Genomic DNA, 23,757 nt, shown 5'->3' with positions numbered 1-23,757 from the left:
TTCTTGAACGATCATTTTGATTATCAAACAATACGCTACTCTAAGGAATAAAACAAAGAAAAAATAATCCACTAGTCACATAATACCTCCGGCACTTTTCAAGACCTTTCAGGCTACAAATCAAGAGGAACATTTTATGAAGTGATGTTCATTTTTTTTAATTTTAGATTAAATAGAACAATTAAGGGCACGTCGATCTTTAGTAAATGTGAAATAATTTCTAATATCTGCAGTAAAGTCACCTTTCCCAATTATTTTTGGAGCTAGTTTTCAGGATGCGCTTAATCTGATATATTAACATATACCATTTAGCTGAGTTAAATGAATCTTAGTCAAACAAATATTAGAATTTAACTATATCAGATACGTGTGTGCTATAAATTTTACATTTCTAGAATATGATTACTTTTTTGCAAAACGCCAACATGCATTTTGAAAGCTCGAGTTAGGTAGCTTCAAAATTTCCCATCCTACCTTTGCAATAACTTTTTAATAAATGTCCAATGCGATTGTTAAAACTCCAGTGAAACATATAGTTCAAGGGTCCTAAATATACGCTAAATTTATGTTACAATTAACCGTAATTGGCTCTTCAAAGGAACCCCGCAAAATTATCACATACTTTCGAAATTATAAAAGGAGCATCACCTTTCTCTCTTTTTGACTTGAAGATACTCCTGGTCGAATAATGTTTAGTCCAGGAAAAAAGTGAAGGCTTTATTACTCCACATTTGTATACATCCCAGCATTCGGAGTCTGATATACATAAAATGAGAGTAAATTCAATAGGTGCAACAAAAAAGATTATTAAACGAATAACGTATTAGTGCTTCATTGTCGTTATCCATTAAACTTAACTAATTGTGACATCCGATTTAAGGACTCAAATGTATTCAATGTTGTACACCAAGAAGGGAAAACTTTACTTGTTATCATTGTCCTCAGTATTTCCTGGATTAGCAGAAACTGATTTGATTGAGTTTAGAACTAAACCCTTCTTGAAAGATTTAGTGGTAACACTATGAGAAGGTGATTCCTGTGATTCGATTGTGGCCATACTGCTTGTCGAAGCTTTTCTCTGCGCAGAAATGTTACCGTGACCCCAAAATGCCGATTTAGTGACACCAAATCCCCAGCCAGAAGATGCTGTTTGATGCTTAGCATATCCTTCTGATGTTTCATCGCTGTGTAAAATTGGATTTGATGAACTGGATCCGATTGACTGTTTCCTAGGCGATGAAAAGATTGATGTGGATTCTGCCTTTAATTGTTGCTCCCTCAACTTTGATTCCAGCAGTTTAATTCGTTCGGTTCGTGAATCGGCGGTATTATTCCAATTTTTAATCTGACTTTTCATTACAGTGTTCGACGATAGAAGGTCCTGAATGGAGTCTTCCTGTTTTTCTATCCGAGTGACCAAATTATCATTCATCTTTTTCAATGTTTGAAGCTTCTCAACATAATTTTTTAGTACTTCATTCAATTTGAAAGATTTATGTTTTTCAATGTCTAACGTCGCTTTCAATTCTGCAACAGATGCGCTCTTTTCGATCAATTGCTGCATTATTTCTTCATCATCAGTGAGAGGCATTTCTTTGCTATGAGTCGACTGTGCTTCGCCTTTCTTTTGTAATAACTTCTTAAAGACTTCTAGTTCTTCCTTCAATTTGACGTTTTTAGCTCTTTCTTTATTCATTTCTTCCTTAAAAGATGAAGTTTCAGATATAGCCTCACCGTACGATGCTCTTAAGTCATTTAATTCAGTTTCTAAAAGTCGTATACGGTTCATGTAATTAGCTTCTTTACTCTTCATATCTTCCACAATTAGGTCCAACTTTTTTTTGGAATTTAATGCATGTTTATTCATGTGAACATTACTTGATATGGACTCCAACTTTAATCCCATTTTTAATGTTTCTAGTGTTTCTGCTTCATTTGATTTCAGCATAGAACATGTCAATATCACAGTTGTCTTCATATTTCCCATGAAACATTGATTCAATAATTTAGTTAAATTTGAGTTTTTGTACGGTATAACTGCATTAGGATTTTCAGATAGTTCAGACATTGAAATGATCGAATTTTTTAAAGTAGTTGATTCCAAGTTTAATTTCTTGACTTCATCAGAGGTTAATCCCAATGATACCATAGAGTCTTTATCAATAAAGTCGATTGCTGCCAAGTCGAAGAAAGATATAGAACCTCTTTTGACAACATCTTCATTCAAATTTCTTTGCTCAACATTTATCTTCGTGATGAGATGAGATTTGGAGCGTTGTACATAGTTTGTATGAAGGCATGATCCAGAAAATCTATTAGACTCAGCGTCCATTATGTAATTGATTAATTCATCCCTTGACGTTACGAACGCAACATGCAAATCTTTAAAATAATACTCATCATCTTGCTTAGTTTCATGGTGTAATTTCAAAGGCCTACGGTCATTGACTAACAAATCATACATTTTCTCCAAATGTATTTCAATGGTGGAAAGGCTAACTGTAAAATGAGTATCATTTCCTATGGAATCAATCTTGTCATATAAGTCCTGAACAAACATGAGTACTACACCACCTTCATACGTTGAATCGGTACCATAAAAAATGGAGGATTTGCCAGTCCCAGCCGAACCATAGGTGATTACTCCTGTGTGATATCCTTCAAAAATGTTATTTATAAGGTCCCCTTTGATGCCATTATAGAGTTCAGTGCTCTTCTCATGGACAGAATCAAACTGATATTTGTCTTCATCTTTATAGAAGAACAGATTATCTTGTAAGAGGTACGAATTGAATAAGTTTTCATCGCCTGAGTTTATCTCTGCATCTCTTGGTTTCACTTTCAGAAGTACTTTTAAAGGAGTAGATTCATTTACAGGAAGTAAAACAGGAGGAACAGAATCTGAAATCGACTGGTTCCAATGCATTGATTAAGAATATATTATTTGCCTTTTTATTAATCTTATTACTTGGAAGAATGAGGTAATAGCCTTTATAAATCATCCGCATCATTTTATTGTACATGTGTCTTAAACGCTTTTTATAGAAACTGTAAATATTTGCGTCAAACAATGAAGAAAAAAAAATACACTTAGATTTCTATATATATGATACTATTTATATACAGTATGTATGATCATAGTTTAATGAGATAGATGACGAATGGATCATACTCAGTGTCTACGAGTGATGCATACTGATGTAGACTTGTATCTTTCTCATTGATTTTACCCTTCTTATTTTTAGTGAAAGCACTTCCACCAAGGAACCCAAAGGCATCGATTAACTCGGCCTTACATTTATTTAAGAATTTTGGTGGTACAGCAATGATTTTAGTATTAAAATGTGGTGGTAATCCATAGCGTAGTACGGACTCTACGAAGATTCTGAGTGCTTTGATATGGAACCAATTGATGAATATGTCAACGTAAGCTGTCTTTGATAATCTTACTAATTGTATACGCAGTGAATTTTCGAGACTAGCTGCTGAGTCATGTTCTCTTTTCAAATCATCGATCAATTTCTCAGAGTAATTGAATTCTCTTGGTATAAATTTCTTTTCTCTTGCCTGATTTATAAAATCTTGCAAATTTTTCTTGAAAAGATGAACGTTGTAAAGTAAATATTCACTGTCTCGAGAAAGTATAGTAGCAGAACCAGGAACTACATTCTGTGTTAGTTTTTCATATGATTGTTCGAATGTTTTTTGTAAATTTTTTGGGACTGCAACGAGAATAGTAGTTAAGTGTTCAGAATTCAAGACAAAATCATTTTCTGAGACTATATCATGTAATGATCTAACAGACAAATCCCCCGTCTTCTTTCTTTCCGCTGCGATTAAATTTGTCTTTGCATTATTGTAGTTTGCATAACTTGCCTTCACGTCACTATCTAATTGGAAAGATTCATTTGAAATCAATCCAATCAACTCCTTAATTGATTTGTCTAGTTTGAATTTTCTTGTATCCCAATGGAAATTCTCCAAATATTCAGGAAGTGGGACATTATTAATTGGTATTGTCTTGAAATAATTTGTATTAGATTCATGTAAACTTGATAAAGTTTCGATAATTTTGGAAATGGAGGCTTGCAATTGACCGTCAATCTTGGCTAATTCTTCAGATTCTACAATTAACGAATCCAACGATCCAATTTTGAATTCAGGCACATTGAAGTTAGAAATGAAAGCTTTACCGTCAATCAAACTGTTTTGTAGCCAGGAGTCGGTATCATTGGAAGTGGATGATTTCGTTGGGTTAATGTTAGCTGGCAAAGATAAGAGAATGAAGTCACTAGCAGTATATAGTGTAGTATTGTTTGACATCACTTAATCACGCACACTTGTTTCTTGGTTATTTCCACTGGGTCTCTATATCTCTATATCAACTATTTTGTTTAATCCATATGTGATTCCCTCACTTTATTTTTTTTTTCTCTAGAGATATATAAAATTGAAAAAAGAGAACGAAAAACGTAATAAGCATTAAAGAAGGTGTAAAGCAAGGAGTAGATTAAAAAGACTTAAATTGTATACAGAGAGATTATAAATGATAGTGTATTAAGCCTATTTTAAGACCTTACCGTCGACAATTTCCTTGTTTTCGCCGTTGACAACGACTGGCTTATCCCAAGCCCACATGTTGTTGACGAATTCCTTGTCTTCTTCGTTGGCTGGGTCTAACTTGGTGTAAGAGTAAGATTCCCAATCTGGAGCGACGTCGAAGGCTGGGGTGTGTTCTTGACCTCTGACTAAGAAGGCACCGATGATACCGTTGTTGTTGTTTTCACCGTAAACAACAGCAGAACCGAACATGTACTTGGTAGAACCAGATAATCTGTTGAAGAAACCGCCGACTAAGTTGTTGGACATGAAAGTTAAGGTCAATTCATCATTGTATTTGTATTCAACCTTCCATAAGGAGTATTCTTCTGGGTTGTAGTGTTCCCAGAACCATGGTAAAGCGACAGGTCTAGTGTCTTCGTTAGAGTACTTTCTCTTCCATTCATCAAGAATGAAAGTAGATTTACCTAAGGCTTCTAAAGGATGTTTTGGTTTCTTTTCAGCTGGTTGAGCTTCTTCCTGTGGTTTTTCTTGAGCTTTTGGCTTTTCTTGAGCCTTTGGCTTTTCAGCCTTCTTTTCCTTCTTTGGTGGAGTGTAAGTTAAAGCCTTTTCAGCGAATTCGAAATCACCAAGGGCAGATTTCATGGCTGGGGAAGCAATAACGGTCTTGAACCATCTGATGAAAGCTGGGTATTTAGATCTGAATTCAGGACCACAAATGGTATTTAAAGCCCAAGCCCAGATACCAGCGGAATGAAGATCAGCTAAAGAAATTTTTTCGGAAGCTAAGTAAGTGTATTCCTTTAATCTAGCTTCGTAGATACTGGCAATGATATCGACTTTTTCTAAAGCAGCATCGGATTGCTTCTTGTTGTATGGTCTAGCACCTAGAATGGATAAGACTGGGGTAGCAACAGAAGAAATTAAAGTTGTGTTAGCTAAAGAAACCCATCTAGTGACTTGAACTTTTTCAATTTCAGTAGAACCGATTAAAGCAGCCTTGGCCTTTTCGTCATCGGATAAACTAACTAAATAGTTTAAGATAGCTGGGGTTTCGGTTAATTTCAAACCCTTTGGACCGATGAAAGCTGGAGATTGCTTCAATGGAAATAATTCAGCATAGTTTGAAAGGGCAGCAATGTCTTCAACCTTGACATCAAGGTTCAAGTAGTTGATAACAGCTTTGACAGAGTTGGATCTAGGGCTGGCAATGGTGTAGAAAGTACCTTGGGACATGTTTATGCAGGTGAAGAGTATTACACGTTATTTGACGTTATAAAATCAATGATTATGAGATCATCTCGGAAAATTTTCCAGTTCGTCGCTTTTTTATACAAAATTTTCATATTTTTTTCACTTTGCGACCGTCGAGAAATTTCAGGCATCGCTGTTTTTAGGGTAGGGCCCAAGTTGCTGTGGCCCGGCTGAGCTTTCAATGCCTTGAGTTGGATGTTGTTTGATGCGGTCAGAGCTGTTGAAAGCAGGGATGCTGCTATGTCTTTGGGAGGGAGGGGGCATGGGATTGTGTCGCAACCCATCTCTGTACGTCAATAGTGACACAGAGGTATCCATGCTGACACAACGACAGATCTCATCACACAACATCCAACGCACACACTTGATAAGTAGCAATACGCTAGATTGGACTGTTGGCGAGCTCAATGCATAGGTCTCACACTTTGTAAGGGCAGCCCACACACCTCACTGTAGCCGGGTTGCCATTTTGTTCAACTGAAAAATTTTGTGGACAGAAAAAAAAAATTTGCGATGAGCTTCTTTAACAGATGAGATATAGTAGAGTAGTTATAGAGTGGAGTGTATATTAGACGTGCAAGTATGAGTAATTCTTTAGAGGAACGTCTACGAGCAAACTCGAGTGCATTTGATGGGTTACTTTCTTTGATTCCTGCCAAGTATTATTACGATGAAGAGACTAAGAATCAGTGGAAGGCAAAGAAGAAGACTAAAGAACAATATCATGCAGACAAGATGAATAAATTGGATCCAGAGGATAATGCTGAGTCTAATGCTCTTCATGTTTTGAAATTGAGAGAACGTGTGGCTAAACCAGTGGTATTGCCTGGGGAAAGACTCAAAAAATTAAAGAATGCATTCGAAGATAAAATTGAAGAAAAAGAGCAAGAAGCAGAACAGGAGCAAGTGGAGGAAGAAGATATCAGAGTTATCTTTGATGACGAGGGAAACGAAATACCTGTACAAGAAGAAGAGGAGGAACAAAAAGAAGAAGAAGAGAAACAACCAAAGAAAGATAAAATTGAAAAGAAGAAAAATTTGACAGAATTGCGTTCAAAATTACAAGCCAAGATTCAGACGTTAAGGGCCAAGAGAAAGGCACCTGGATCCAATGTTCAAGGGGCTCCACTCTCAAGAGATGCCATTCTCAAAGAGAGAAAACGTAAAGAGGAATTGAAGAAACAAAAGAAGCAACAGGATGAAGATGAAGACGAAGAAAGTGATTCTAGCGATGATGACGATGCAAGTGATGTGGATGACGAAATAAGGTCGAATAAGAAATCAGCAAAGGATGAAGTTAACGCCGATAACGTAATGTTTCAAAATATTGTATTTGATGATGGTGCTAAATTAACATCAAATTTACGAAATATTAGAAAAAATCCAAATCAAAAGAAGAAAGGTCCTTCAAAGAATGACATTAAAGCACATTTGAAGTTATTAGAGACTAAGCAAAAGAAGATAGAATCAAAAGATGAATTGGAACAAATTAAACTGAAAGAAAAAGATAAATGGCAAAGAGCAATGTTACAAGCTGAAGGTGTCAAATTGAAAGATGATGAAAAATTGTTACGCAAAGCTTTGAAGAGAAAAGAATCCAAGAAGAGAAAGTCTGCCGTTGAATGGAGTGAAAGACAAAGAACTGTTCAACAATCAAAGATGGAAAAGGCAAAGAGACGTGAAGAAAATTTGAAAATTAGGAAGGAAAATAAAGGTGTTAAGAGATCCAAACAACAAAAGATGAAACGTAAATTCACTGGTTTAATTAAAAACAATAAAAAATCAAATAAAGTTAGCAAGAAAAGAGCTGGTTTTGAAGGTCGTCTAAAATCATCCAAGAAATAATTAATCTGCTCTTTCTGTTAAGAGAAAAAGTCAATTTTGCACATATTAATCATTCTATATCATTTCATATATCACAACAAATCAAATTTCTTTTATTTAAATAGTAATGTAAAAATATCATCAAATGTAACTAGATGTGATGAGCTTGTACTGTGGCTTGTACTGTCCAGAAAAATGACGATTGTAGCATCTGGCAAAAAAAAAGAAGAGAGATGCCATGCAAAACTATATGGAATACATCACATTCACTGAAGATAGGCTTGCAATTATCAATGTTAGCAGATCCACGAGAAAGATTACGCCACGCAATCATATCAGGGAACTTGCTAATAGTAAAAAGATTGCTGAGGCGCTTTCCTCATTTGTTGTATAACAATGATCCAAAGAACGGGTGGAGTTCGTTACATTATGCATCGTATCATGGCCACTATCTTATATGCTTACATTTGATCCAATTGGGACATGAGAAAGTGGAATTGAGCAAAACTTACAAAGGGAATACATGTGTGCATTTATCATTAATACAAGGACAAGAACAAACAGCACATTTACTTTTACAATATTTCCCAAACCTTATCAACGTGCCAAATAATGATGGAATGTTACCCATTCATATTGTATGTATGCACAATTACGTTCAATGCCTACGGTTACTAGTGAACGTGACTACAGACATAAATGTAAAAGATCGTAATGATAATACACCAATACGCATTTGCTTGGAATACAATAGTCTTCAATGCCTTGAACTATTATTGGATAGATGTCAAGATCAAGATAAGAACATTATTGATAACATTGATGTGGCAATGACATTTGATCTTGCCAAGAAATACAAATCTATGGTCAGAAGAGATAAAAAAAGTACAATGAATATTTATAAGACACCTAATTTAGATAAAAATGAACCCACCTTCAATAATGAATTTGGAGTACCGTCACCAATTTTGAATAGTGTTGTAGCTAGTCCACCAGCGAAACATTCTCTATTTAAGATATCCACTTCCATTATTAATAATGGGGTATCTCCAATCAAATCACCAAAATTGGATATACCGACATTTACACGAACGAATAGGAGATCGAATTAATGGAAGTAATGATCGTAATGTAATTTACAATAGGGGTTAAACTGTGACTGACAAAATTTACAGTGCAAAAGTTTGTATTCATTGAAAGTCATTTCATTATGACAATGACCACATAGTATAGTTTTGACGCTATCGTCCTCTCTATTAAATTTCTCTAATTCATGATCAGTTGTCTCTTCATGACATTGGAAACATGGATAGAATTTATTGCAGCATTTGAATTTGATTGCAATTATATCATTTTCTGAATTCCAATGAACACATCTCGTTTCATTATCTATTGGTTTACCGAATATTTCTTGCATAGATTATTGTATAGGTACAAAATAATTATTTTTTGGTGTATATACAGGCTAATTCCCCAGTGAATGGAACTAAGAGAACTCAATTTGATTCAACGAATTCGTAACCTTTCTTGATGTTTTTCTTCAAAGTTTCTTTACAATTCTCTAACAATGAAATTTCTTCGGGTTGAAGTTCACCAAAATCATGAATCTTTTCAATACCATCAGTGCCCAATGTAACATTGGTGGCAAAGAAATCGATACCTTCATCTTTAAATAATGGAGAATCCACGAATGAGGCTTCAACGACGTTTTGTTTACCTTCAAAACCGTCTAATACTGCATTAGCGAATCTTGAACCTGCGTAAGCCATTGATAAAGTAGCAGAACCAGCGCCATTCTTTGCCTTGACCACTTCATCCCCGCCAAATTGGATTCTGTTGATCAAATTTGTCTTTTCATCATCAGATAGACGGTTATAATATGAAGTTTGAGAGAGTACTGGGATGATTGTTATTCCCGAATGACCACCGATAATATTAACTTTTTCATTAGTAGGATCTGTCTTAACAATTTCAGAGATGAAAGTGGATGCTCTAATTGAATCTAAAGTAGTGACCCCGAATAATTTTTTAGGATTGTAAGTGCCATTCTTTTGTAAAACTTTTGCGACGATAGGGACAGTTGAATTAATTGGATTTGAAATGACAAGGACTGCAGCATTTGGGGCATGTTTAGCGGACGCCACGGCCAAGTCGTGTACGATCTTAGCATTAATATTGAATAGATCATCCCTTGTCATACCCGGTTTTCTTGGTATGCCCGCTGGAATAACGATTAAATCTGTACTGTCTAGGGAGTTTGCAAGGCCACTGTTTTCATCGGCTGAATAACCATTAACTTTGGAAGCAGTAGGAATATGAGACAAATCTGTGGCTACACCTTTAGCATTTTTGATATCGTACAATCTTAAATCTGTTACTTTATTGTTTAGTTTTAAAAGTAAAGATAATGGTTGTCCTATACCACCACATGCACCAAGGACGGTGACTTTGTAAAGATTTGGGATTGAAGTTGAGAAAGTACGTTTAGCCAAGAATGGTAAAGACATTTGCTTTTCGGTGCGTATTGAATATGAGAATGATTGATTGTAACTATAGGATGTATCCTCCCATCTATCTGTTTATCTATATCTATATATATATGTATATATTATGAGATTGCCGATGAACCAATTAAATGGATCTGGAAAGGGTACCCGAAATTTCGGAGCTGTCAGCTGACAAAAGAAAAAGCGATGGGCATCGATATGCATATATATACTTATCCATTGATCAATTGCCTAATAAAGTATCGACACTTTGGCCAAGATATAATCTGAGTTGGTTTCTTGTGGATGGTATTAATTTACAATTTACTAGGATATCAGGGTTATTTGTTTCCATTGCTATTTTGTCGTACGCTTGGAATCTGTGACAACCACCGAATGCAAAGTAGTACAAATTATCATTTTCCTTGATTTGCATTACATCTATTGGAGGTAATTGACCATTACAATTGATTGAATCTTGTAAAGAACACGTCATACTTGACATCGGAATTCCCTTCATGGTAGACACCATGGATTCAATCTTTGCATGATCCAGAACTGGTGGAATAGGCCTTCTTATCTGAGACAAGGGAATTTGTGACGTTTTTAAATTTGAGGTTTGTAGGGACATTGCTTGTGGTGGTATTGACATCAAGTATAGTACATCTCAAGTAAGTAGTACGCCTCTATATATATCATGATACTAGCCATGTGAAGTTAGTAATGTGCACTTAGTAAGAAATCCAGAACTTGCGCTGGGTGGTCATAATGTACGAGTAGCTTACACATCTTACAAGAGGCCTCGAAACATCAGAAACTGTCAAGAAGTATGTTATAAGTATAAATAGCTCGGGGCCAGCACTTTGATGGTGGCTAAGAAGGCTGACGGTGATGACATTAAACGTCGTTAAGAGCATCCCTTAACCCTCATGGGATAAATCAATTGAAAGCCACACAAGCCGGGTAAAAGATGCCCTAATGAAAAGGTGGCTAGTTGTTGGATTGTTTACCAGTTCCCACTTGTGGCAAGATGTGCCATTCTCAAATGCCACAATGATTCCACAGGTGTGCCATTTTTCTCCTCACGGAACATCTTTCACATGAGAAACAATTAATTACACTCGTATTGTTTCTTTCGCCAACAAAGGAAAAAGAAAAAGAGAACGATGTACGAAATGATTTCCGTTTTATTTACTGTACGCTAATTGTCCCTGCTAAGAAATGCAGGACGGATTGCTGCATGCGGTTCCGTACATCTCATTCAAACTCTGTTTCCTTTTCTGTGTGATTATCAAATCAACAAAGGGATGACATCATCAATTACCGGTTAGCGTAAAATGGAAACGAATTCGAAAACGGTAAAATTTTTTTTTTTTTTTCTTTTTGCCTTCCTTGATATAAAAAGATTCTTCTCTGATCTTGGAAGTTTCGAGGAAGATAGCAATTAATTTATCTCTTTTTCATTATACAAATTATTACAATCTGCAACTGTATTCCATTCCTCAATTATGTCCACTGCAAGCTCCGCTTCTGCTGATTTAGAACAACAAAAACCTGAAGTTGATTTATCTAATGTTCCTGACAATGATCATGCTTTACCTCAGGATAAATTCAATTTAAAGAATTCTCGTTTCAATATCGGTACTGGTGATTCAATGACTACCAACATGATTGCTTGCTATGGTGAATTTGTCGGTACTTTCATCTTCCTTTTCTGTGCTTACGTCATCTGTAACGTCGCTAACCACAGTTTAGATTTGACTTACCCAACTGGTCAAACTCAATTCGACTCTCACCCATCTCAAATCATCATGATCGCTTTAGGTTTTGGTTTCTCTTTAATGTTCTCTGTTTGGTGTTTTGCTGGCGTTTCTGGTGGTGCCTTGAACCCTGCCGTCTCTTTATCTCTATGTCTAGCAAGAGCAATTTCTCCAGTCAGATGTTGTTTCCACTGGTTAGGTCAAATCTTAGGCTGTTTAGCTGCTGGTGGTGTTGTTAATGCTATCACCCCAGGTGGTGCTCACTTCGTCAACACTTTAGGTTTAGACTGTTCAAGAACTAGAGGTCTTTTCTTAGAAATGTTCGGTACTGCTTTCCTTTGTTTCACCGTCTTAATGACTGCCATTGAAAAGCGTGAAACTAACTTCATGGCCGCTTTACCAATCGGTATCTGTTTATTCATCGACCATTTAGCTTTAACCGGTTACACCGGTACTGGTGTTAACCCAGCCAGATCTCTAGGTGCTTCCGTTGGTGCTGCATCTTTCCCACCATACCACTGGATTTACTGGGTTGGTCCTCTATTGGGTGCCTTCTTAGGTTGGGCCGTCTGGCAAATCTTGAAAATTGTCAACTACGAAGCTTATATTGAAGCTGAAAAGAAGCAAGACAACTAATCTTATTCTAATATTATATAGGATGTATCAAACTTTATAACCAAATCTAATACTTAATAATAAATTAATATAAATACTTTTTTTTTTTAGCTTGTGGAAAAATAAGATCCAGACATATGGTATAAACAAGTTCAAATGACAAAAAATACAAGAATCCTTCAATCGATTTGTAACAATTTAAACTCAAATGCATTGAAATTGTTATCTAATTTAATCGGATCGCCGACTGGAACGACAAAGTTGGTTAAAGCCACAAATATCATATCGCAATTAAATCTACTGTCAAGACTACAAAATAATGGTAATCGGAGCACTATCATATCTATAGATAATGGTATCTCCAATTTTGCATATGCAACATTTCATATTGGTGAAAAGATCAAGCTAAACCAATGGAATAAATTACAATTGCCTTCAGATAATACGGGTTCATTATCACCAGAAGAGACTCACAATATAGTTGAATTCATATCGAAGAAAGTAATAAATACGAATGATCACATTGATTTGATTACATTAGAGAGACAAAGAACAAGAACGGTGTCTTCAAAATTCATATCTAACCAAATTATAAAAGTAAATATATTGGAACATGTCCTTTTCAATCATTTGACAAGTGACTACTATCAGGTTCAGTCTTCTGATCCTTCAAGAATGACAAAATTCTGGTGTGGTGACCTTAATAATTCAATTAATTCGAAAACTGCAAGAATTAAAGTAGCGAAAAAATTCATACTTTCAAATTTAGTTTCTCATGACTTTCAAATAGATCAATCGAAGAAAAAAATTTACGACTGGCTCCAATTAAGTGAACAAAACGGTAATGGTCCAAGAAAAGATGATGATCTTGCCGATTGTTTCCTACATGGTCTCAGTTGGTCAACATGGTTTCAAACTCATTTAGAAATCAAAAAAATGATAGACGATAATATTCATGACGATATAAAGACACTCTCAACACTATTAACTGACTATTGCATAGAAAAATCCGCCAAACAGACCCATTTGCAGCAGAAGTTATTGCAATAATGTTATTTCACAGCATCTCATATAGTCTTTTATATACGTATATATATATTTTTCATGACAAGCAAAAAAAAAAATAAAGCAATCAATAGTTCAAAACGGTGGACAGTTAGAGGCTCGCAACTAAAAATACAAACCACGTAACAATGAATCTAAGGCTGGAATTGACTAAGTTACTGAACCTATGTTTCGTTTTCTCATCGGCATACATGTTCTGGCAAGGGCTCTCTTTAGTCGCTAACACACACTCCCCAATTGTCGTGGTACTTTCTGGTTCCATGGAGCCTGCTTTCCAAAGAGGTGATATTCTGTTCCTTTGGAACAGAAACCAGGCATCTAATGTGGGTGATATCGTCGTGTATGAAGTGGATGGTAAGCAAATTCCAATTGTCCATAGAGTCTTAAGAGAACATCACAGTGCAAACTTCGAAAAACAGTATCTATTAACTAAAGGTGACAACAATGCAGCCAATGATATATCGTTATATGCGAACAAGAAGATCTATCTAAATAAACAAAAAGATATTGTCGGAACCGTTAAGGGCTACTTCCCACAGTTAGGTTACGTAACCATCTGGGTGTCAGAGAACAAGTATGCAAAATTCGCTCTATTGGGTTTACTAGCTCTAAGTTCTCTAGTTGGCGGCGAGTAATTGTAAATACGTCTATATACGTTTCATCCTGCCATATATAAAATACAAAAGTTCTTATACTATCCATTTCGATTACTTAGCCATTTTAAGCTCAAATTGAACGCATAATTTAGCCTGAAAGTACAGTAAAGAATACAATTCAATTCAATAGCATATTAAAACGCAAGTCCAGTCGCTCAAACTCACAAACATCCTAGCAAGGACCATTTCTCAATCGCCATTCACGCTAGAACATTTCAGAAAATTCAAGTTACTAGACTTCGGAAGTCACAGCATTACGGCAATGGTCATGATCAGCCATTTCAAAGCAAAACACGTACCGTTGGGGTTCTAATAGCTGTCATTACAAAGTGTCAGTCGTTCAAGCCAATATGCGGGTAAATATGGTTCCCGTATTGAAAAATACATTCAACTAATATGAAAAAAAAGAACAGAAAATAGTCAATTCTATAGGGGCATTTGAACATCAACTCGAACATTTAACTGTCTTACTCATAACAACGAACCATCCATGTCACAATCATTACGTCCTTATTTAACGGCCGTTCGTTACTCGCTAGAGGCAGCACTCACATTGAGCAATTTCTCATCTCAAGAAGTTGAAAGACATAATAGACCAGAAGTGGAGGTATCAAATTCAAGTGCAGAGTTGTTATTGCAGCCAATGCATATATCACGTAACGAAAATGAACAGGTACTCATTGAAACAAGTGTGAATTCTATTCGTGTTAATATCATGGTCAAACAATCGGATGAAATTGAACAGATTTTGGTTCACAAATTTACTAGATTTTTAGAACAAAGAGCTGAAGCTTTCTACATATTGAGAAGAACACCAATTAAGGGCTACAGCATATCATTTCTTATCACTAATAAACACACTGAATCCATGAAAACTGATAAATTGGTCGATTTTATAATTGAATTTATGGAAGAAGTCGATAAAGAAATTAGTGAAATGAAATTATTTTTAAATGCAAGAGCTAGATTTGTTGCTGAAGCTTATCTGGGTGAATTTGTTTATTAATCATTGCGAAAGATATGAGCACGATTTTTCACTATAATTCCTCACTCCTTCATCAAATTTCTCCCATATATATAAAAAATGTATACATAAATATTCCATTATTTACTGAATGGACTATCTAAAAAGAATTCTCCAAAATCAATCTCCGTTCCTGCAGCTGCAGTGGGGTCCATGGTCTGACCTAACCACATTGCTTGATCTGAAATCTCTTTCCACAATTTATTATCCTTTTGATTCAGATTATCTAAAATGCTCGATAATTCATCATTATCGAGATTATTCTTGATAGGATCCAATTGATCAACATTTTTTTCTATGATTTTGTTGCCATTTTTACTCAAATTAAATTGTTCGCCGATACTACTGATAATATTGACGCCGCTATTACTATTAAATAGTACATCTAGTTCATTAATCGGCATATCGAATTGTGAATTTCCATCTGCTGAATTAGTACCCATAAATTCATCTTCTGTAGTATGTCTTACTATCAAATCTTTCATCAACCCATGGAAGTCCAAATTAATCATCAATGTCAGTAATTGTGCCCTTCTCAATACAGCAGGGTTATTGCCTAAATTTTTCATCTTTGCAAAAATCACTAGTGCGGAATCAATATATTTATTTGTTTGTTCATGGATACCAAATGTAGCATTAAATAATAATAATGTGCACGACGACGTAAAGAGATACTCCCTGTCCATGTATCCAAACAATGCCACCATTTTATCTTTCATTAACGCCCAAAGAGATCTTATTGTATTGATCGATGCCTGTAATGAGTAATTCAATAATGTTGTCATTGAATCTGAATAGTTCGATAAATTTAGATACGATTTGTTTTTTTCATTCTTGAATGTTTTCATTTGAATTGAAAAGAAATGAAATAACAAAGGTCGAATGGCAAGATTAATTCCCTGGAAATATTCTGTAAACATATTTACATGAAATCTTGATATTCTGAAATTTTCGTTACCATCATTTAAATTAAAATCGACTTGTAAGTTGTCACTCAATTCATTTCTCCATGATGACAAATTCTTCATTATCTTTTGTAAAACTGGTAAAATGTTATGTTTCGGTTGTCGTTGGTATAATTGACTCAAAATATTTGCATTCACCCTCACAATTTTAACACAACTTGAGATATATTCTGCTTTAGGAAAGATATAATGTTCGCACTCATTTGGAGGATTAGACATATCGAAATCATTTGGTAATTCAGTGGATATTGTATTATCAGTAAAAGATAATGGTAAACCAGCCTTACTACTGAGCATTCTTTCAAACATATAAACAGTCCACCATAATCTTCTATGATGTTCTAATTTGAATCTATCTATTGAATCACTCTGTGAGTCTACATGTAGTCCCAAAATCAAACAAGTCCTTAAAGCCTGACCAAAATAGAAATAAGATGAAACTGTAGAATCTGCTACTTGTAAATAGAAGGCATACAACAATAATGTTTCTATACCGCCTTCTTTAGTGACGTATTCCAGGTTAATTGTAGAAAACAGTAAATCAAAAATCTGGGAAGCCTGCTTGAAGTACTTCAACCCAGGTAAATTTTGATCCTTTTGTTTTGATTCATTTAAACCATAGTACACTTCGCCTATAGCAAATATTAGGAGAATTTTACAAAAGCATATTGCTTGTAAGATGTCGTCCTTTGGGAAGATAAAATTTCCGGTTATAAACAGTGTCTTTAAATCATTTTTTATCATGCCTTCATTGAAAAAGTAAAAACAACCGTCATTATAAGACAGAAATGTATCTATCAGAAGCATAGAATATGAATAACCCGGCAAATTAACCTGTAAAAGTGTTGAAGAATTAGTCAGAATTTGAAAACTTTGATCACTAATCTTGTGTATCTTTTGTATCGGTAACGAATTTGGTATCGCACTATTGTCGAGCACATTTTGTTTAATTACTGGTAGTGGTCTAAAATTTTTATTTGAAATGTATTTTGAGATTAGTGATTGGATTTCCAAACCAAACAAAGTCATTGAAGAAGATCCTACAAATGAAGTTTGACCGGCAGAAGATTCAAGAATTCTGCCACTTCTTTGTGCAAAGGACGAAACTATTTCTTGTTCATTTATGTCATAATCCTCACTTTCTAATATCCATTGAGATTCATTTTCATCGTCTTCATCATCATTTTTTGGCAATAAACATGATCCATTATCGTTACCATTATTATTATTATTATTATTATTATTGTTATTATTATTGCTATTATTATCACCTGATTTTGAGATCAGTGATTGTAATCTGACGTTTTCACGTTTTAGATCGACTAGACTATCTTGCAAATTGGATAAGTATTTCATAGAAATGACAATTTTCCTTGAGGGCTCAATATATTCACATTTTAAATTATTCTTCAAACATTTGAAACATGGATTCCCATTAGGACATTTAATGTGTCTTTTCCTACATTCTAAACATGCAATTTGTTGTCTCTTTTGTTTTTTCGTTTTGTCAATTTTGGATTGGGTATTAGTATCACTATTTTCTGAGTAGATAACCTTATCATGATCATGCATAGTGAATGTATCTCAAAAATGTATCAGATTTCTCGTACAATGGTTGAAGTCCTTTAACTTTAGAGGAATAGTTTCCTTCAGTAAAGCTGCTTTCGTAAATTAATAATATGGGGTATCCAGATTCAATACAGTTGCTATCATCTTTCAAACAGATCAGATCATAAACCAAAATGTTCCATCATTATCACCTCTATCTCATATTAATTATACCTTTAAATTTATTGATTCTGATAACACCCAGCCCACTTAAAAGATCAAAGAGAAAAGATACATTAAACCCTAAGAAACCCTAAAAAAGACTTCCGAATCACGTGCTCTATAATGATCACGTGAACTGAATTATCACGTGACCAGAAATTTTCAAAAATATTCTTCTTTTTCTGAGTTTCTCTATTGGCCTAGAGGCACTTTTTAATGGGAGAGACGCTTTCGAGGGTCCCAACGAATTAGAAATGGATTCTAAGGAAAAGAAAGCCTTTCAATAAAACTATTTACTTCAAGAGTTATTGACTAAGTCCACCGTCCCGTTGTAAATAAAAGCGTCTACAGTCAACCCAATTTCTAATATACCAAACAGAAATTTAAACTGATATAAACTATGCCCTCTGCATTATTAGCTAAGTCCGCCTCGAATAAATTGGATTGGGCAAAAGTGATTTCTTCATTGAAATTGACCGGTAAGACAGCTACTCAACTGTCAAGTTTCAAAAAGAGAAATGATGAAGCTAGAAGAAAGCTATTAGAACTAGAACAACAGCCAAAAACTGTCAATTTCGATCATTATAAAAGTATACTCAATAATAAGGATATTGTGAGCAAAATTGAGTCATTTTATAATTCTTATAAACCTGTCACTATCGACATAAGCAAACAAATTTCTACCATTCAATTATTTGAAAAACACGCCCTAGAAAATGCTAAAGAAACTGAGTTACTCGTATCTCAAGAATTGAAAACTTTAAATGAAACACTACAAAATATTGAAGAGGCAAGACCTTTTGATCAATTAACCGTGGATGAATTGGTCAAGGCTAGACCTGAAATAGAAGAAAAAGTAGAACAAATGGTAAAGAACGGAAAATGGGAAGTACCTGGCTACGATGAAAAGTTTGGCTCTTTGAACGTGATGTGATTCAATCAATTCATATTATTCGTCCGAACACAAACTAACTGTACCGATAATATTATTACTTCTATAACTTCGAATATATATTCTACAACTGTCGCCAACTAATAAGCTTTGGAATTTTCAAGAAACTCTTCTTTTTTTTTAGCGTATCATAAACTTGAACTTGTACTGTTCGAAGTCAACACTATTTAGAAGCCTACCATAGAAGGCAGTTTCTGTATTTGAAATGCATAAGGAATTGGCAGAGTCATTCCTGCAGTGCATATCCCATGAAAGAGACCAAGATGTCGAACAAACTGTTACTCTGCTAAATACGTTACCATTAAAAAAACTTGTCTCCACAGGTTTAGCAATCAATAATTTGACCTTGGAAAATATAAGAACAGGTCTAGCCGGTAAGCTGTACGTGGAATTGGCTCCTGATAATGCCATTGACGATGAAATTAACAGAGGTGATATCAAGGTAGGTGATATTGTTATTATAAAACCATCATCTAAAAATGCGTCATCCTCTCAAAAGAAAAAACATTCAAAGAATCAAGAATCCACCAATGATCCTGATTCCCAATGCACTGGTGTAGTATATCGTATCACATCTCAACAAATCACAGTCACTGTCGATGAAAAGGAAGAACAAAATGCCACCAAACTATATTCATATTCAAGGTTGCATATTTTGAAGACTGCAAATACAATAACGTACAAGAGAATGGAGTCTACAATGAGAAAATTACAAGAATTTGATTCAATTCCATCAAATAAAATCATACAATTTTTATTGAATGGAGCAACTTTCATTCCAAGGGTTTCAGGTGACACTATACAGTTCCACAATCCTAATTTGAATGAATCTCAAAGAGACGCCATAAAATTCTCTATCGATAATGAAATTTCAATTATTCATGGACCACCTGGTACGGGGAAAACTTACACAATAATTGAAATTATTCAGCAGCTGGTTAAGCGTGGTGAACGAGTCCTTGTATGTGGGCCATCAAATATTGCTGTGGACACAATACTAGAAAGGTTAGCAAAAGTATTACCAGGTAATCTTTTATTAAGAATCGGTCATCCGGCAAGGTTATTAGAGGCTAATCTATCACATTCATTAGATATCTTGAGTAAAAATTCAGATGCTGGTGCCATTGTGAAAGATATTTACCACGAAATTGATAGAACCATATCAAGTATTAGAAAAATCAAGAGCTATAAAGAAAGAAAAGAAGCATGGAATGAAGTAAAACTTTTGAGAAAAGAACTAAGAGTGAAAGAGAAGAAAGTTATTGATGAATTAATTTTAGGTGCAAAAGTTATTGTTTCTACGTTACATGGTTCCAGTAGTAAAGAATTATGCAATATTTATAATTCGACAGAAAAACTATTTGATACTTTGATTATTGATGAAGTTTCCCAATCTATGGAACCGCAATGTTGGATTCCTTTAATTTCTCACTATAAATCAAATATGAAAAGATTAATATTGGCCGGCGACAATAAACAACTTCCACCAACTGTAAAAACAGAAGATGATGTAAAGATACAATCGAAATTGGAAAAGACTTTATTTGATCGATTAGTAGAAATATATGGTGACCAATTCAGAAAACTTCTTAATGTGCAATATAGAATGAATGAAAATATAATGACTTTTTCGTCTGTTCAAATGTATGATGGGAAACTTCTGGCGGATGATTCCGTCCGAGATAAGTTACTTAGTGATATACCAGGAGTTGATGCCAATGATGAAACGAATTTGCCTTTGATATGGTACGATACTCAAGGTGATGACTTTCTTGAAAGCACTGAAGAGGAAACTTCGACTATTTTTCAATCAAAATTTAATGAAAATGAAGCATTGATTGCGATGGATCACGTAAAAAAGCTTATAGAGAGTAATATACCAGAGCATGCCATTGGAATTATTTCACCTTATAGTGCCCAAGTAGCACTATTAAAGAAAACAATAAGTGATAAATATCCTACTATTGAAATTTCGACGGTAGATGGGTTCCAAGGGAGAGAGAAAGAAGTGATAATATTTTCATTGGTCAGAAGTAATGAAAAATTTGAAGTTGGGTTTTTAAAAGATGAAAGAAGATTGAACGTTGCGATGACAAGACCCAAAAAACAATTATGTGTTATTGGTAATATTGAAACTTTACAGAGAAGTGGTAATAAATATTTAGATTCATGGGGAAGATGGAGTGAAGAGAATAGTGACATTAGATATCCTGATATAGGTGATTATTTATAAGGTAATTATGTATATATTAATCATACGTCATGCTCATAAACGTAGAAATCGACATTTTCATCGGCAGTTACAAACATGGAATATTTTGGATTAAATGCAATTGTCCTCGGACATGACTCAGGTGCAGCGACTATGGAACCACATGGCTTCAGCGTTTTATTACTTATAACATCACTGTGGTTCCAAAATGCTATTTTTCCATCATAATCTGTACCAACAGTGTAATTTCCATCAGGAGTGAAACAAACTGAACCAGTGTCAATGAACTCTCTTGGTGGAAATGCTCTTGTACCGTTTAATTCGAAAAGTTGATCACCAGAAAATGAGTCAAATATAAGATGTTTGCCCATTGCTGAGCCTGCCAGCAGATATTTACCGTTATTAGAGAATTCTAACTTGTTCCAAATGAAGTGATCGTTAGCATTTACCTTAATTACTTTAAACGGTCCTTTATTTAATTGTTTCAAATTGTATAATCCAATTTCCATAGATTCTGGATTTCCTAAAGCAAACACTAAACCTGATGGATCGTACGCAATGCAGTTAGGTACCACAGTTGGCACAATTGCTTGGGCTTTCGAAGACCTAAGGTCCCAAAGTCTTACTGATTCGTCGTATGAAGCAGAAAGAAAAGTATCGTTCAAAGGAGACATTTGTAAGTCGTGTACTAAAGCACCGTGTCCTGCAAAATATCTCAAATATTGGTTCGTTTCAAGGTTTAAATGTCTGATATCGAAAGATTTCATGGTTGAGGAATAGATACATTCATTTTGAGCGTGAGTGAACTTTGCAGAATGACATCCATATTTCTTGGAACCTATCGTATTCAGAAACTTGCACGATATTGCATCATATATGTGCATATTATCATTTGCGGAAGCAGTCAACAGATATTTACCATGATCATCAAAATTCAATGAAGTCACTGGAGCAACTTCCTTTTCTGACAGTCTAAAAGTTTTAATTGCTCTGAATTTAGAGAGTGTGTCTTTATTTAACGGTAAGGACATGGAAGGTGCTTAGTTGTTGAGTTGTATATATACAGTTCTCTCGATTTAATAGTTTTCTTATTTTCTAACATTAAGAATTTTCAATATCGCTCTTTTATGAAAGCCTTTCAATACCAAAAAAAAGAGATTTGATGAGCTTCAAGTAATCTGAAACTGAAGAAGCACAGAAGATACATACTGTTGGATATAAGCTAACCTATCGCATAAAGAGGTAGTTGAGCAGCGATGTCTCTGAAGAGTATTATTCATTATGGTGTTGATTTATCTTTAATAGCGATGCTGTTGGCAGGGATACGACATCAAACTGGCTATGTTTTTGCATACGAACGGTACGATTTTGCCAGGTTAATTTATGGATATTTGCAATGGGGTGAGACGTGTTACGACAAACTAGTGAAGTATGTGAAGGGATCTCCTAGGTTCAGGAAACAGCTGAAAAATGTTGATGACTTTTCCAGCGAACTGGAAGAAGATATCAACGATTACAAGAAGAGGAAAACTGACAGGTTTTTACCTAGACGTTGAAACGAGTACCACATTAGTAATACACGCACCCCTTTAAAATCATTATATATTCAGTAACTATTATCTTTATTTAAGGAGCTCTATTTTATGATTCCATAGATTTTCTCTAATTGGGTCGTATTTTGTTGCTAAACCCTTGTAACATTCGACAGCTCTTTGTTTTGTAGAGTCATCAAGTGAGAATGCCTCTGCCAGGAATTCAAGAGCATAGGATGATTCGATATCTGGTAATTGCTGGTTTTGAATTTCTTCAATATTAACGAATTTTTCAGCAAATGGTATTAAATCACTGACTGCTGTTGTTTCGTGACAGAAATTATGTAAAAATCCACGTAAATAATTCCATGGACTGATATTCTGTGGCACAGTTTCTATCTTACCCTTTATGTAATCTACTTCACCGTTTATAATTGATTGATCAAGTTTTTCACTTTGATTAATTGATTTGAAAATAAACATACGATGATTCCAAGCACTGTTATTGTAAATATCGGAATCAATTAAAGAATTGGTATATTCCAACTCCTTATTGAAATCAGTGATTTTGAAGAAAATTATACACCATTTCCTGTATGACCAGACGTGATAATTTTTACTATCATCATCGATCATTAGTTGTAAGATAGGTAATTCTCTCTTAATGGAAGGCGATGGATGTAAGTTAGTCAGGAGAGATTGTCTATAGGACCAAATCTGGTAATTTTTTGGGTTATTCAAAGTGACTTCATCGAGCCAATCCAATTCGTCATTCAATAAATTGATCCTAGCATCATCATTTTCACGACAACTAGTCACTTTATCGTCCAGAATCTTGTAACGATAATTCCAAATTGTATAAAAAGCGGGAGCAATGTCAATGATTTTAGAAGTCAATTGGAATGCTCTGTCAGAAAATTCATCTTGTTTCATTAACGTAAATGCAATCCCCATCAATTGCTTATACTCTTCAGTGTACATAATCTTGCATAATTCATTTTCAACGTCCGATGTTAGTGGTGATAGTGTTACGTCGCTGTAATCTTCTACGTTGAAGTCGCTCATTTCCAAGTTTAAATCTC

The 23,757-nt window shown here is 34.7% G+C and overlaps 18 protein-coding genes across 18 annotated transcripts; 9 read left to right on the top strand and 9 right to left on the bottom strand.

Annotated features, from left to right (window-relative positions):
* Window positions 1-922: 922 nt before the first annotated feature.
* SMY1 (Smy1p) lies at window positions 923-2,926 on the bottom strand (the record flags this gene model as incomplete). Its single annotated transcript, XM_003956479.1, has 1 exon — window positions 923-2,926. The coding sequence occupies one exon, from the start codon at window positions 2,924-2,926 to the stop codon at window positions 923-925; it is 2,004 nt and encodes a 667-aa protein (XP_003956528.1).
* Window positions 2,927-3,135: 209 nt separating this feature from the next.
* VMA5 (H(+)-transporting V1 sector ATPase subunit C) lies at window positions 3,136-4,323 on the bottom strand (the record flags this gene model as incomplete). The annotated part of the gene is made up of 1 exon (XM_003956478.1): window positions 3,136-4,323. One exon carries the CDS (start codon window positions 4,321-4,323, stop codon window positions 3,136-3,138), a length of 1,188 nt encoding a protein of 395 aa, XP_003956527.1.
* A 240-nt stretch (window positions 4,324-4,563) lies between these two features.
* Window positions 4,564-5,796, bottom strand: TEF4 (translation elongation factor EF1B gamma; the record flags this gene model as incomplete). Its single annotated transcript, XM_003956477.1, has 1 exon — window positions 4,564-5,796. One exon carries the CDS (start codon window positions 5,794-5,796, stop codon window positions 4,564-4,566), a length of 1,233 nt encoding a protein of 410 aa, XP_003956526.1.
* Window positions 5,797-6,396: 600 nt separating this feature from the next.
* On the top strand, window positions 6,397-7,659 carry RRP14 (ribosome biosynthesis protein RRP14; the record flags this gene model as incomplete). The annotated part of the gene is made up of 1 exon (XM_003956476.1): window positions 6,397-7,659. One exon carries the CDS (start codon window positions 6,397-6,399, stop codon window positions 7,657-7,659), a length of 1,263 nt encoding a protein of 420 aa, XP_003956525.1.
* A 272-nt stretch (window positions 7,660-7,931) lies between these two features.
* KAFR0C03980 (ankyrin repeat domain-containing protein) lies at window positions 7,932-8,750 on the top strand (the record flags this gene model as incomplete). Its single annotated transcript, XM_003956475.1, has 1 exon — window positions 7,932-8,750. The coding sequence occupies one exon, from the start codon at window positions 7,932-7,934 to the stop codon at window positions 8,748-8,750; it is 819 nt and encodes a 272-aa protein (XP_003956524.1).
* Window positions 8,747-9,055, bottom strand: HOT13 (Hot13p; the record flags this gene model as incomplete). The annotated part of the gene is made up of 1 exon (XM_003956474.1): window positions 8,747-9,055. One exon carries the CDS (start codon window positions 9,053-9,055, stop codon window positions 8,747-8,749), a length of 309 nt encoding a protein of 102 aa, XP_003956523.1.
* A 79-nt stretch (window positions 9,056-9,134) lies between these two features.
* On the bottom strand, window positions 9,135-10,145 carry MDH1 (malate dehydrogenase MDH1; the record flags this gene model as incomplete). Its single annotated transcript, XM_003956473.1, has 1 exon — window positions 9,135-10,145. The coding sequence occupies one exon, from the start codon at window positions 10,143-10,145 to the stop codon at window positions 9,135-9,137; it is 1,011 nt and encodes a 336-aa protein (XP_003956522.1).
* A 223-nt stretch (window positions 10,146-10,368) lies between these two features.
* On the bottom strand, window positions 10,369-10,755 carry SRX1 (sulfiredoxin; the record flags this gene model as incomplete). Its single annotated transcript, XM_003956472.1, has 1 exon — window positions 10,369-10,755. One exon carries the CDS (start codon window positions 10,753-10,755, stop codon window positions 10,369-10,371), a length of 387 nt encoding a protein of 128 aa, XP_003956521.1.
* An 877-nt stretch (window positions 10,756-11,632) lies between these two features.
* Window positions 11,633-12,520, top strand: KAFR0C03940 (aquaporin family protein; the record flags this gene model as incomplete). The annotated part of the gene is made up of 1 exon (XM_003956471.1): window positions 11,633-12,520. The coding sequence occupies one exon, from the start codon at window positions 11,633-11,635 to the stop codon at window positions 12,518-12,520; it is 888 nt and encodes a 295-aa protein (XP_003956520.1).
* A 135-nt stretch (window positions 12,521-12,655) lies between these two features.
* CCE1 (cruciform cutting endonuclease) lies at window positions 12,656-13,549 on the top strand (the record flags this gene model as incomplete). The annotated part of the gene is made up of 1 exon (XM_003956470.1): window positions 12,656-13,549. One exon carries the CDS (start codon window positions 12,656-12,658, stop codon window positions 13,547-13,549), a length of 894 nt encoding a protein of 297 aa, XP_003956519.1.
* Window positions 13,550-13,692: 143 nt separating this feature from the next.
* SEC11 (signal peptidase complex catalytic subunit SEC11) lies at window positions 13,693-14,199 on the top strand (the record flags this gene model as incomplete). The annotated part of the gene is made up of 1 exon (XM_003956469.1): window positions 13,693-14,199. One exon carries the CDS (start codon window positions 13,693-13,695, stop codon window positions 14,197-14,199), a length of 507 nt encoding a protein of 168 aa, XP_003956518.1.
* A 511-nt stretch (window positions 14,200-14,710) lies between these two features.
* ARC19 (Arc19p) lies at window positions 14,711-15,226 on the top strand (the record flags this gene model as incomplete). Its single annotated transcript, XM_003956468.1, has 1 exon — window positions 14,711-15,226. One exon carries the CDS (start codon window positions 14,711-14,713, stop codon window positions 15,224-15,226), a length of 516 nt encoding a protein of 171 aa, XP_003956517.1.
* Window positions 15,227-15,324: 98 nt separating this feature from the next.
* On the bottom strand, window positions 15,325-17,781 carry PUT3 (Put3p; the record flags this gene model as incomplete). Its single annotated transcript, XM_003956467.1, has 1 exon — window positions 15,325-17,781. The coding sequence occupies one exon, from the start codon at window positions 17,779-17,781 to the stop codon at window positions 15,325-15,327; it is 2,457 nt and encodes an 818-aa protein (XP_003956516.1).
* Window positions 17,782-18,379: 598 nt separating this feature from the next.
* Window positions 18,380-18,913, top strand: ATP7 (F1F0 ATP synthase subunit d; the record flags this gene model as incomplete). The annotated part of the gene is made up of 1 exon (XM_003956466.1): window positions 18,380-18,913. One exon carries the CDS (start codon window positions 18,380-18,382, stop codon window positions 18,911-18,913), a length of 534 nt encoding a protein of 177 aa, XP_003956515.1.
* Window positions 18,914-19,136: 223 nt separating this feature from the next.
* HCS1 (ATP-dependent 5'-3' DNA helicase HCS1) lies at window positions 19,137-21,164 on the top strand (the record flags this gene model as incomplete). Its single annotated transcript, XM_003956465.1, has 1 exon — window positions 19,137-21,164. One exon carries the CDS (start codon window positions 19,137-19,139, stop codon window positions 21,162-21,164), a length of 2,028 nt encoding a protein of 675 aa, XP_003956514.1.
* Window positions 21,165-21,184: 20 nt separating this feature from the next.
* SWD2 (WD-repeat containing protein SWD2) lies at window positions 21,185-22,174 on the bottom strand (the record flags this gene model as incomplete). The annotated part of the gene is made up of 1 exon (XM_003956464.1): window positions 21,185-22,174. One exon carries the CDS (start codon window positions 22,172-22,174, stop codon window positions 21,185-21,187), a length of 990 nt encoding a protein of 329 aa, XP_003956513.1.
* A 225-nt stretch (window positions 22,175-22,399) lies between these two features.
* Window positions 22,400-22,699, top strand: MCO12 (Mco12p; the record flags this gene model as incomplete). The annotated part of the gene is made up of 1 exon (XM_003956463.1): window positions 22,400-22,699. One exon carries the CDS (start codon window positions 22,400-22,402, stop codon window positions 22,697-22,699), a length of 300 nt encoding a protein of 99 aa, XP_003956512.1.
* Window positions 22,700-22,765: 66 nt separating this feature from the next.
* RAM2 (bifunctional protein farnesyltransferase/protein geranylgeranyltransferase) lies at window positions 22,766-23,740 on the bottom strand (the record flags this gene model as incomplete). The annotated part of the gene is made up of 1 exon (XM_003956462.1): window positions 22,766-23,740. One exon carries the CDS (start codon window positions 23,738-23,740, stop codon window positions 22,766-22,768), a length of 975 nt encoding a protein of 324 aa, XP_003956511.1.
* Window positions 23,741-23,757: the final 17 nt, after the last annotated feature.

This window comes from Kazachstania africana, chromosome 3 (assembly GCF_000304475.1).
Source record: "Kazachstania africana CBS 2517 chromosome 3, complete genome".
Lineage (NCBI taxonomy): Eukaryota > Fungi > Ascomycota > Saccharomycetes > Saccharomycetales > Saccharomycetaceae > Kazachstania > Kazachstania africana.
The sequence above is the reverse complement of the archived record's forward strand: the minus strand, read 5'-3'. Positions and strand labels throughout refer to the sequence as shown.